Raw genomic sequence first — 12629 nt, 5'->3', positions numbered from 1 at the left:
AATGTGGTCTATCCACACAATGGAAAGACATTCAGCCATACAGATGGACTGATACAAGCTGCTACCTACGATGAACCCTGAAAACATTATGGGAAGCAAAAGAAGCCAATCACAAAAGGGAATATGATGTATGACTTCATCTATATGAAATCTCCTCAGTCGGCAAATCCACAGAGACAGAAAGTGGATGAGTGGCTGGCACAGCTGGAGGTGGGGGCCTGGAGAGATTGGAGACTGATAGCTAAGGTTTCAGCATTTCTTTGGGGGGCTCCAGACATTTTAAAATTAATTGCGATTGCTGCCTAACTCTGTGAATATACAGAAAAACATTGAACTGCATTTTACATAGATGGAGTGTACAGTATGTGAATTTTATCTCAATAAATCTATTTCAAAAATATAAGTAAATAAAAGCAAAGGTGAATTCCACAGCAGAAAATAGAACTCTGCAGAGGTAATTGGCCATCAGAGCAATTCCTGGAGCAGAGCAGGGCTAGCTTTGGAAGTGTGGAGAGCAGAAGCAGATCATCCTGCGTGCCTGAGAGCTCAGCCTAGGTGCCCGACCCTTTGAATCCTGGCTCTGTGGTAGCCATAGGACCCAGGGCAGCCTCGCCAATTTTCTGTTTTAGCATCTACAACGTGAGGACTATAAAGCTTGGCCTCCAGGACTATGGTGAGAACTAGGGATTCTATATTGAAATTATATACTAGGAAAGTATAATTATATACTTTCAATTATATATTGAAAGTGCCTGGCACATTGTAGATATTCAATACTGGCAGAGTGTATTATTAGCTATTTTTACAATTGGGCTGTGTTTCACATTTCAATTTGCAAGTTCAATTGCAAGGATGGAAAGTGTCTTTTTTTTTTTTCCATGAAGAAAAACTTCTAAGCCTATTTAACTCTCTCTATAAGAGACCTTTTATACTAATGCCTTAGGCTGAATTCTGGGACCAGGAAGCAACCACCTTAAGTAATGGGGGCAAGACGTGGAAAAGAATGAAAACTTTCCCTGTCCTTTATCTCAGCCTCAACAGTTTGTTAGTTTTGAAAAAATGATTATAAACGTCACACAGTTTTTTAGAAACTTGGCACATTCTAGTACTCTGTATAAGAGAAAGGAATCTGTGATTCTATCATTCAATATCGTTCCAGTATTTCTGTAGTTATTTTTAACAAAATGTGAACCATACCACACATACTGTTTTTCACTTTTCAGGATATCCATATCATTCCTGGAATTATGATTTTTAATGACTATATTATATTCCACGTTATTATTATTACTACAATGGTAGAGAAAATTTCATTTACAATAGTGACAAAGAGGGTGAAATACTTGGAATAAATTTGACAGGAAATGTGCAAAACCATACAAGAAAAATGTTAAAACACCCCTGAAAGGCACTGAATAAGACTTGGACAAATGTAAAAAGATATCCCATTCTTGGATGGGATAACTCAACATTATAAAGATATCATTTCTCCCTAAGTTAAATTACAAATTTAATACAATCTCTATAGAAACATCACAGTCTATTTCATGGCATTAGATGCATTATACTAAAATTCATACAGAAAAACAAAGATTCAGGATTATGTTCCATGTTATTGAATACACTGCATCTGAATTATCTAACCTACCCTTATTGGAAATATTAGTAGTTGTGAATTTTTGCTATTAAAAATGATGTCATGAACTCTCTTCACCATAAACCTTGTTTGCAGCTCTGTTACTATTTTAGGATTACTTCTTCAGAATAAAATTCGTAGAGATGAGGTATGATATTTTTAGGGTTTTTGATACTTGTTGGTATATTGCCTTCTAGAAAGAATTACCAATTTTGAAATTGCCTGTTTCCCTCTATATCCACTGACAGAGACTATGATTGGTTTTTATTCTTTACCAGGCTGGGAGATGACAAATATTATTTAACATCACATCAAAGTTCAGAAATTTTATGTTTGTCGTCATCCAATAATCTTTCCAGAACCAAAGTCCCACATTTTCAGCCTCAGTTTTTCAATCATATGAGTACTTAGCACCCCAAAGGGGTCCTCAATACTGTAGTTTTTCACCCCGAGAGGTTTTTTCCCCAAGAAGGTGTTCCTGGCCTCAAAGGTAACGCCTTCCTGTTCCTTTCATTGAGAACTTCTAGTTTTTCAGAGCTCCTTATCTCAGGTTTTTGAAGGAAAGCAACCTGATGGAATTGATTTTCCCTAATTTGTGAATAATTAATAGCACTTAAACCTGTACCTTTTAAAGAGCATTCTTAAAATATAAATCTGGGGCTTCCCTGGTGGCACAGTGGTTGAGAGTCCGCCTGCCGATGCAGGGGATGCGGGTTTGGGCCCCGGTCCGGGAAGATCCCACATGCCGCGGAGTGGCTGGGCCCGTGAGCCATGGCCGCTGAGCCTGCACATCCGGAGCCTGTGCTCCGCAACGGGAGAGGCCACAGCTGTGAGAGGCCCGTGTACCGCAAAAAAAAAAAAAAAAAAAAAAAAAAAAAAAAATTCTGGAAGAAGCTCCAGGGGTGTGATCTTGGATCCGTTAACAGAATGAAGGGGAAAAGAGAGCCCAGGTAGAAGCAGATTTTTAGAGAGGGATCTGCCAGTTCGCTTGCCTTGGAATCTATGCCCAGGTCAGCTCCTCTGAGCCAGTCTTATTTTTCTTAGCTTCTTTCCTTCCTCTTCTGAAACCTCTCACGGATTAGTTCCCAACCTGGGCTGTGCAATTGAAGTTCTGGGGGTCTTTGAAACTTCCAAGGTCTGTGGCCACCCCCAGAAATCTGTCTTAATTAAGCTGGTGTAGGGCCCAGGGGCCCGTCTTTTCAAAATCTGCTCAGGTAACCCCTTTGTGTGGTCAGCAGTAAGAACTACTGTTCGAATAATTCTAAAAGCTAAGATTTCACACAGGCTCTCCCTGCAGGGACTAGGGACCATGTAGGAAAAGATCAAAAGAGATCGAATTAAAAGGAAAAGCAGACCAGAAAGAAAAAACAAAAAGAAAAAGAAAACAAACAACTGACCAAGCAAACCCTTATTAAGTGATGCTTTTAAAGACAGAAATGTGGATAGTGGCCTGGGGAGGGGATGGGACCCCAAGTCAGAACATATAAGCTTGAGCCCCAGCCCTGGTCCCCTCACACTGAGTAGACCTCTTCCTCGGGCCAGTGTCCTCTGTACAGTGACTCAGTGATGTGTCTCTAGCTAGATGGCACACTCCCCCCTGGCCTCCATCTGTACTTTCTTCCCTACTGTATCCCTGATGCCTAGCTGTTGAACTAGTTACTGACTTCCTTCCAGCCCAGTCTAGAGTTTACCTGAAAATGCAGTCTCATCTGTTATGCAGAGGGATTTAAATCAGTACGCAAATGACAGTAAAAGGAGTAAAGACCTCAGCTGGCCATGCCCCCCAAATGCCCCTGACAGAAGTCAAATGTTCAGCACCAAGAAACACCTGACAGACCCTCTGCCTCATTAGCAGAATCCCTGTTGCTGGGACCCAGACCCTGGCCTTTGGGGGAAAGTAGGGCCTCCAGGCTGAGTAGCTTCTGGATTCTCCTCTCCACCCCAAGCAGATGTTCAGGGCCACAGCAAACACTGGCTGAGTGGGAGCTGGCAGGAAACGCAGGAAGACCTACATCTGGGCCATTCTGAACAGATGGAGCACGGCTGCCCCGGTGCAATGCAGCTGGGCCCCCAGCCTGGTGCTGTGCTTTCCCGGGGGCAGCTTCTCCTGCCATCAGATGGCTCAGGGGCACGAGCTCTTCAGTTGCTGTTCTAAGGAGCCCTGCAGACCTCTGGTCTGATTGTCAGTGCTTTCTTCCCAGCTGGTTTCTCAGGGACTGCCCCCCTGTAGGCGCTACCAAGACTGAACTCCTTGAGCTCCGGAAATAGCTCTTCACCCACCCCTTCCTCTCCATTTTCGCTGCTAATACTTTGGCTGAGACCCTGGTCATTCTGTTTCCAGCCTCACCTCCTCCCAGCCCCGACTTTTGGCCACCAGGGTCTCTGAATGTGCAGCTCCAGGCAGGTCATCACCACGCCAGTGGTCCCCTCTTGGACTCCCAGTGATTTCATCACTTCTAGACCAGTGATTTCATTCCTGGCTACACATCAGAATCATCAAGGGAGCTTTCTTAAAATGCAGATGTCTGGGACTCCATCACCAGAGATTCTGAGACAACTGGCTTGGGTAAAGTGCCCTCCAGAATCCTTTGTCCGAGGACATTGTTGAAATGCCTTCCTTAGCCTGGCACACGAGGCCCCTGACCGGACTCTTCCCACCTGCTTTCCTGTTGCCCTGTCCTGTTTCTCATTCCAGACCTTTGCTTCTCTGTATAGGCTCTCTGTCCCCCGGAACTCTTCAGAAGTGAGAAACTCTTGCGCAGTTTTCAAAAACCGCCTCCTCTATGAAGTATTTTCAGGATCCTTATGTGGAGTTAGGTCTTTCTTCTCTATCCCCATGTTACTGGTTCACCCCAAATTGCAAGCAGGGCTGTTGTTCACTTGCTTCTCTAAGCCACCAGCCTGAAATTCTCAAAGGACCGTATGTTAAGCCTCTTTGCCTAAGTCTCTTCCATCTACCTGTGGATTACCCCAGGGTAGAGACCAGATGATATGACTATCCTTTCTCCCAAATGCAGGGGAGCATTTTTGTGGTTGCTGTTCTGTCCTTTTGCTTTAGTGAGCATGATTTCTACTTGCGATGTGATATGACCTGTCCTACAGGCCCTACTATATTAATGGGTATAATTATCACAAGAGCCTGTGAGTACAGTCATTCTCCCCATTTTGCAGGGGAGGAAACTGAGGCAATGAGAAAAGGAGGGTAACTCGGCCCATAGCAGGGCACATGTCTATTGAGTGAAGACATGGGGGGCTCTGTGATCTGGTTACAAACAAATCTTTGTGACTGGACTGGGTAATACGACCATGTTTCCTTCAGCAAGCACTTTGCACAGACAGAGCCTTAAAAGATGATAAACTTTTTGTAGGAAAGAGTGAAAACACTGGTGCGTAATTCCCAGCACACTTTCCTCAACAAGGTAGGTCGGCAGTGCAGTGCAAGTCAAAGGCATTTGGGGCAAAAGAACAAGAGAGAAATTGCCTTTTAATAAACACCCACTATGCCCACAACCTGGGAACTTTCCTGCCTGATCTCAATGGATCCCTTACCAATAATACAGAGTAAGAGTTATGGTATTTACAGAAGATAAAACCAGAGCTCCGTGAAGGTAGGTGACTCAGTGTCACATAATTAGTTAAGGAAAAAGGTTGGAACTAAACTAGTCTGTTACCTCCTTTCAGCAGGAGACTCCTCTGCCTGGTATGTCATTGGAATCTAGCTTTCCTCATCTACTTTTGCCTCTAAAACAGTTTATTTTCTTTACTAAAAAAGAAATATGTCACGTGTAGAAAAATGCGAGAAAACTAAAATTGCCTTTAACCCCACCACTCAGAGATTAAAAATCACCGGAACGTTTTGAATTTTTCTTTCTTTTACTCTGCATTTTGTATCAATAAGTCAATAAATGTTTTCTATACCTTTGTAGTATACAAACACATTTGTGTTTTCCCCTTTTGTTTTCAAACCAAACATGTCAGAAGTGGTTCAGCCCCTTTTAAAAAAGGAAAATAATAGAATGAAGTGGTAAAAAGAAAAAGAAAGATGCCTGGGAAGCAGCTGAGGATTTTTTTTACGCCAAATGAAGAAAGGGGCCACTCTGAGAATGTACAAGGACCACCGCAGGCAAGGAAACGAGCCCTGCTCTCTCCACACCTGCCCAAATCATTCATCCCTACGCTTGCCCTTCCTGTTTCTTTTGCAGGCAGTGACTTGAATGATGGTTTGTGGCATTCCGTGAGCATCAACGCCAGAAGGAACCGCATCACTCTCACTCTGGATAACGATGCAGCATCCCCGGCTCAGGACACCACCCGGATGCAGATTTATTCTGGAAATCGCTATTACTTTGGAGGTAAATTCCCCAGCTTTTGAGGTTGAAAATAAAGGAGGGAGGATGCAGTGGACAGTTATTTCACTATGACAATTCTTTCTGTGTCAAATTGACCATTCTCCCAGCACACACGCACGTACACCTGCCCTCAAGCCCAAAGAAATGAGAAGCAAACTTTCCCACAGCTGTACAAATATAAATTATCTAGGTCGGTGCTGAGGAAAAAAAAAAATCTAGCTGTAAGAGCTGGTGTTACATAACACATCCAAAGGAGATTTTTGTTGCCATGCCAGACTCTGTGATCATATTCCAAAAGAGAAACTCAGCTGAAAACTTGGAGAAAGTGTACCGATAGTCAGCAGTACCTGCAAGAGAAAAAAAAAAAAAATCCAGGTAGGAAGGTACAACCAGCATCCTCAGCTTTCTCAGTCATTTCTCTGCTGATTTGCTTTCTTAATCCCCTACCCATCTGTTCCCCACATCCCTGGAGGCCATGCCCATGGAGGGGGGCAGCTAAAAATGGGGAAGACCTAGAAGCCCATGAACTTGGGGCTTCACAAAGAACAGCCAGTATAGACGCTGCCCCTGCCAATGCTAGGAAACTTCGCAAAGATGAAAACACAAGGGCAAACTGGTAAGGAGGAAAATGCCTATATAATTAGGCATTTGCTTCATTTTTATAGATGTATGTATATTTTTATTTAGTTTTTTAAAAGTTTTTTTCATTAAAAATATTCGTATCTAATTACTTAGCCAGTTGTTGGTATTATAGAAACAATCTGTAAAGAGTAATGAATTCCAGTAGCTGTGTGACCTCGAGTAACATACTCATGGTCCCTGAACTTCCTTATCAAGGACGTTGGGAAACAAAGCAGAATTTCTGGGAGAATTCAGTGCGATCAAGGTTAAATGTACAACATCATGCTTTCTACGTTAGAACGGACAGACTGGCTTCAGCTTTTGTAAATATGGGTCTCAGCTGGGCCTGGTCTAAAGAGAAGTATCCTGTAAAGTTATAAAGTGCAGTCTCTAAAAGGGAATTTGCAAATCACTTCTCTCATACCAATGACATGAGGTTAAGCTTTGAAATACGAAAGGGACTTTGCACGGATGCAGTGTACACATCCGGGTGTCCTGAGAGGGAAACAGTGTGGAGTGATTCCTTTGTGGTTTGATTTCAGGGCCAGAGCCTCTGTCCTTCATTCCAAATCTCCACCTGTGCCTAGATTACAAATTCCTTTAAAAAGGGAACACTTTGATTCTCTGTAAATATTTTATGTCTTACATCATTTAATTCATGCAGAATCCTTATGAGGTAGGTAATATTAACCCCATTTTACAGATAATAAGACCTGTGTTTGCAGAGATGAAATAATTTGTGTGAGTAGTAGAAGCAGGATTCAACCCCAAATCTGTGTTCTCCATGAGCCACTAGTGACAGCAAAGGAATGTAAAGACTGCAGAAGAAAGGTCTGGTGGACCCCAAAGATACGTTTCACAGACTGTATAATTTTGCATCATATGCAGTGTTTCATAGACAGCAGAGAAAAGCAAATTTATATTTATTTCTGGGGAAAATGACGTTGAATTAATTATGTGACTTAAGCATCTGAAATGCCTCAAAGGCAAAATGACTCCCCTCCCCCAGTTGAAGTGTTTTTAGACGTGGGTCTTAACGGGGCTTCAGGCTGAGGAGGGAAGATTTTTCTGGGATCTGAACAGTATTTAAGGGAATGCCCCACACGTAGACTGTAAACTTAAGGAAAGTGAAAAATGAGTTTGAGTGATGATAGTCAACTTACATAAATTCTCTCTGTGGCTTCAATTAGAAGTTGTAGCATCTCTCTTCATTTTATAGTGTGCCTGTGAGCCGTTAACCAACTGCTGGGCTTCAGCCCAGCAGTGACTGTCTATTAGAGATGGTTGAAATAATTCCCAATTATTTATGGGTTATTGCCATGTTTCCAAGCATGCATCCCCATATGCTCTGAACCTATTAAAACCATCGGGATGGAGTTTATAAAGAGCACAAGCAACCATGCACGTACATGGCTCTGTACCTGTCCTAATGCGTAGTTATTCCCTGGTTGCAAGCTATGCTCAATCAGTGTAGTGCCTGTTTTTTTTTTTTTTTTTTTTTTTTTAAAGAACACCCTTTAAAAAGGTATGGTATTAACCTTTCAGGTATGTGATTACAGCCCTATAACTATGTGCGTTTAAACGCTTCGTTCCTTTAGCATCTGGATTTGCTTTGCATATCACTTCAAAATTCCAGCTACTTTCCTGTGTGTACATTTCTCAGGAACCAAGCCTGATAATGCTGACAATTAACCAGACAATTACTCTGCTACCATTGTTACCCAAAGCGTAATTTTCTTTGAATGTGTAATTCGGAATTGAAGTGTGCATTTAAAAGAGTGTTTCAAGACAGAAATTCCCCAGTAGTTATGATATGTTGCTTTCTTGGGCTGAGTGAAGTGTACCACACAAAAGAAGGGCAAATAGCTTACAAACAGGGTGAAAAGAAATAAGAAACATATTTTAATTCCCTGGGTTTATTTCTTTAGGTATAATAACTATATTTATTTTATATCATGGTTTTAATAATTCCACTATCTGAAGTCTCCGTGGGTTTGATTCTCATAATAAAGTTGCTGCTGACTTCTAATCTCCTAATGAAGTTTAAAAGAAAAAAAAGAACAAGATAAATGCGATAGGATTGGTATCCCCTTTAACACATTTTGTTTTCTATTCTATACAGTGATTGAGTATGCCCCATTTTGTACCAGTTTTGTCCCCTCTCTGAGAATGCTAGGATTTACAACAAAAATGTGTGCACTGCTGTTAATGAAAAAACACCGAAATAATTAGACCTTAAGGTCTTCCATCAATAGGTCGCCAAAGCAATAACTGATCATTTCAGTATTCTTCTTTATTTTTTTTTTCTCTGTCCCACAGGGTGCCCTGACAATCTCACCGATTCCCAGTGCTTACATCCCATTAATGCTTTCCAAGGCTGCATGAGGCTCATCTTTATTGATAACCAGCCCAAGGACCTCATTTCAGTTCAGCAAGGTTCCCTGGGGAATTTTAGTGATTTACACATTGATCTGTGTAGCATCAAAGACAGGTAATTATGGTCTCTTCTCCTCTGTTCTCCCACCCACCTTCCCATTTTCACTCTTCTAAATATGAGCTTCTTTCACCAAAATTCGAATCCCCTGACATCAGCCACATTAGACATAATTGAGTCGCCTAATGGAAAATATTTCTGAAAGGATTTCTGGCCCAGAGAAAAATGGTTTAAATGAGTTGAGTCTCTCTTCATGTCGACTTGCAGTAAATGGGATATGCAAATTAAATCAAAATACAAATTTGTGAAAGGATTAAAATTTTATGCGTAAACAACATTTGATTACTTTGAAGTTAAGAGTGAAGCAAAAAGGAGGGAGGAATTGCTTCTCTCCTAAACCATTTCATTCTTCACTGCAGTGAGTGTCCTTTCTAAAACTGACAGATGAAAATCAAACCCTCTGGGATTCCTATAACAGAGTCCAGTTTTACAGTCACTCCCCGGGGGCCTGATCTTTGCTGTCACCACCCCTAACCCTCTGTTTCTTTGGCCCAGAGGAGACTGGACCCTGGACAGGGAATCAGCACCTTTATTCCCCAACCTACACATCTAGCAAAAGCTCCCTTTCCCTCTTCATTTCTCCTGGGCTCTGGCTCCTCTTCTATTTGAAGTTTCTAGATTCAAAGACACGCTGGAGAAAATAACAGAGGAGGAAGTTCTGAATTTTCAGCAAGGTTAATCATGTGATCCATGTTTCTCCTCTAGCACTTAACCTCCGTCTTTCTTCCAATTCTAATCACCCCAGTCAAAATACCATTTACCGAATAGATGAATACATGTTATGTGCTTGCCTGTGTGTTGGTGATACAGAGTCCCTGCTTGTGTTTTATCAGGGAATTAATTATACATTACTATAAAATGCTATCAATGGCCAGGAAGTGTACCCTTATTTGTGGGACATATGACAGTGGCAGCTGAGGTCAGGAAGGTTTTCAGGAAGTGGTGTTGAGCTGAGTTTGAAAGGACGGGCAGGCTTGACTGAGGAGTGGGGGTGATGGTATTGTAGGCATATTGGCAGGATATGGCATGTGAAATGCCATAGAAACGGGGGGAGGGTCATGGCTTGCAAGTGTTTTGTCCACTCAAGACACTTAGTTTTCATTTAAATATCTCTAATATTGGGGCGCATTTTGCATTTGATTATTTATAGTAGTTGAAATGGCAATATTTACTTTTCTTTGGAGCATATAAAATAATGGCATGTCTTACAATGAATGGTGTTTTAGATTCCACAAAATATAGCTCAGTGGGGATGGTAAGTCTTGGTAGTAGAGCACATGATGTGAATACGGCCAATTAGGAAGAACTTTGCGTGCCTAAGGCATTTAGCCTCATGCTCTAGGCGGACTCAGGGAAGGTAGTCGATTTGCTTCGTAAAAAGAGTACTCAGGAAAAGGGAGAAGGATGGATTGGAAAAGAACCAGCCCAGAGGTAGTGAGGTGACAGCCCCAGTGCAGGGGAGCGATGATGAGAAGTAGCAGGTGCCTGTACTGAGCATCACACAGAAATCAGCTCTGCAGACCATAATCTCCTCTCATGCTTGGAATGACTGATATAATTTGGTGGAACTTTATGTGCATGTTTCTCTATTAATACCACTCCACATGGGATCGTCAACAAATCACACAGACTTGCTGGCTCTCCTGCTTCATTTTTTTCTATTTGGCCAGCTGGAAAAGTGGGTAATAAAATGTATGCCTCATTGGACTGTGCTAGTTTAGAGACCTCAGAGTAAAAGACACTGTGTGGAATGGTTGCTACCCTGTAGTCTTTATTAATGATGAGGAGGGAGCATCTGACTTCATCAGCCAGACAGCCTTTTGCAAAGTGTAGATCAGTAGAGGGAACATTTATCAATAGGGATCTCTCATGATAAGTTAATTTCTAATCAAGGGAGCTCTCATTATTTTCCATTACATGGACGCCATTGCCATCTATGCTGCATCATTACTTTTGTGTAATTGTAGTCTGTATAATTGTATTACATACAATTGTGTTTTGGTTAATTGTATAATAAGGGATTGTGTTTAGTTTAGTGGGTAAATGGGACATTTTTCTTGATTTACCAGACAGTGCCTTTAACAGAAGGGAAACTGGTAAAAGGCTTTGCTTAACTAATTATTTCTTGAACTTCTATTTAACATTTGGTGGAGAGTGGGAGTTAGGGTTAGAAAAGCAGGTGGTTTCTGAGTTTTGCATTTTATTTTTAATGTGTTAATCAACATGAACCTGATTTAAGGACAAGTGTGAAGTTTTGCCTTCAAGGCGCTTGCCACTTGCGGGGGTGGGGGGGGCGGGGGGGCAAGGTTTGGCGGGAGACATGGGGGTAGAGAACAGTCTGGCTGTGGTTTATTTTCGGTTTCTGCGTTTTTTTTTAGAAAAATTTAGTAAGGTTTAATGAAATTCAATGAATATTTTAAAACATTAAACACTAGTTTTATTTAAATCGTTTTGATTAAAAATTTTGGTTTTCATTAACTATGATTCCTATTTTATATTTTATTTGTAATAGCAAGCTTTCAATGCTTAGAAGAAAATAATTTTGTGAAAACATACAAGAAGAATTTTGATTTTTAAATTTCTTACATTTATTATGCGTTTTTGATGAAAATATATTCAAATGTCATACTGTGAGTATAGTTGCGTTTTATTTTATTTAAAAAAATTTATATTTTATATTGAAGTATAGTTGATTTTCCATGTTGTGTTAGTTTCAGGTGTACAGCAAAGTGATTCAGTTATACATATACATGTATCTATTATTTTTCAGAATCTTTTCCTATTTAGGTTATTACAGAATATTGAGTAGAGTTCCCCGTACTATACAGTAGGTCCTTGTTGGTTATCTATTCTATATATAGTAGTGTGTGTTTGTTAATCCCAAACTCCTAATTTATCCCTCCCGTCTACCTTCCCCCTTTGGTAACCATAAATTTGTTTTCTCTGTCTGTGAGTCTGTTTCTGTTTGGTAAGTAAGTTCATTTGTATCCTTATTTTAGATTTCACGTATAAGCGATATCATATATTTGTCTTTCTCTGTCTGACTTAGTTCACCATCCCTGTTGCTGCAAATGGCACTATTTCATTCTTTTTTTATGGCTGAGGTCTTGAGTAAACCTGGGAGAGTTCCTTCTCAGGGACTGAAGGATTTAAACCAACAATTTGCATCTCAGTAATGGGCACTTTTCTGAAGCTTCTGGCCTCAAGGAAGAAAGGAGGTGGAGGAACTGGGCTGGCCTACTTCTCTGGCAGAAGGGAAAGCACTGGTTTTAGGAGGCTCCATTGGAGGACTGTCCAGTGCCTGACAGTCCAAGGTCAGGTTGGGAGAACTCTCGTAGGAGTTACCATTGGGACCCGACAGACCCCAAGCCCCTTCAGTAGTCTTTAAACCTCTAGAATATGATGTGCAGCCACCATCCCTCCTCTGCAGGCTGAATCTCCAGTCTCATGTTCTCCTCATCCAAAAACACGGTTCTTCATGAGCTGTACTTATCTCTTGCACCCCGTGGGCTTAAAGTAGTCCAGGCGT

The 12629-nt window shown here is 41.3% G+C and overlaps 1 protein-coding gene across 1 annotated transcript in view; it reads left to right on the top strand.

Annotated features, from left to right (window-relative positions):
• Positions 1-12629, top strand: part of CNTNAP5 (contactin associated protein family member 5) — a 903219-nt gene that overhangs the window by 523558 nt on the left and 367032 nt on the right. Inside the window, exons 9-10 of the mRNA XM_033400123.2 lie at positions 5839-5988; positions 8926-9097. Of these exons, the coding sequence (XP_033256014.1) occupies positions 5839-5988; positions 8926-9097 (322 nt within the window). The remainder of the gene's footprint in view (positions 1-5838; positions 5989-8925; positions 9098-12629) is intronic.

The sequence above is a fragment of the Orcinus orca genome, chromosome 7, assembly GCF_937001465.1.
Source record: "Orcinus orca chromosome 7, mOrcOrc1.1, whole genome shotgun sequence".
NCBI classification, from domain to species: Eukaryota; Metazoa; Chordata; class Mammalia; order Artiodactyla; family Delphinidae; genus Orcinus; species Orcinus orca.
Note: the sequence above shows the minus strand (reverse complement) of the source record. Positions and strands in the feature narration are given on the sequence as shown.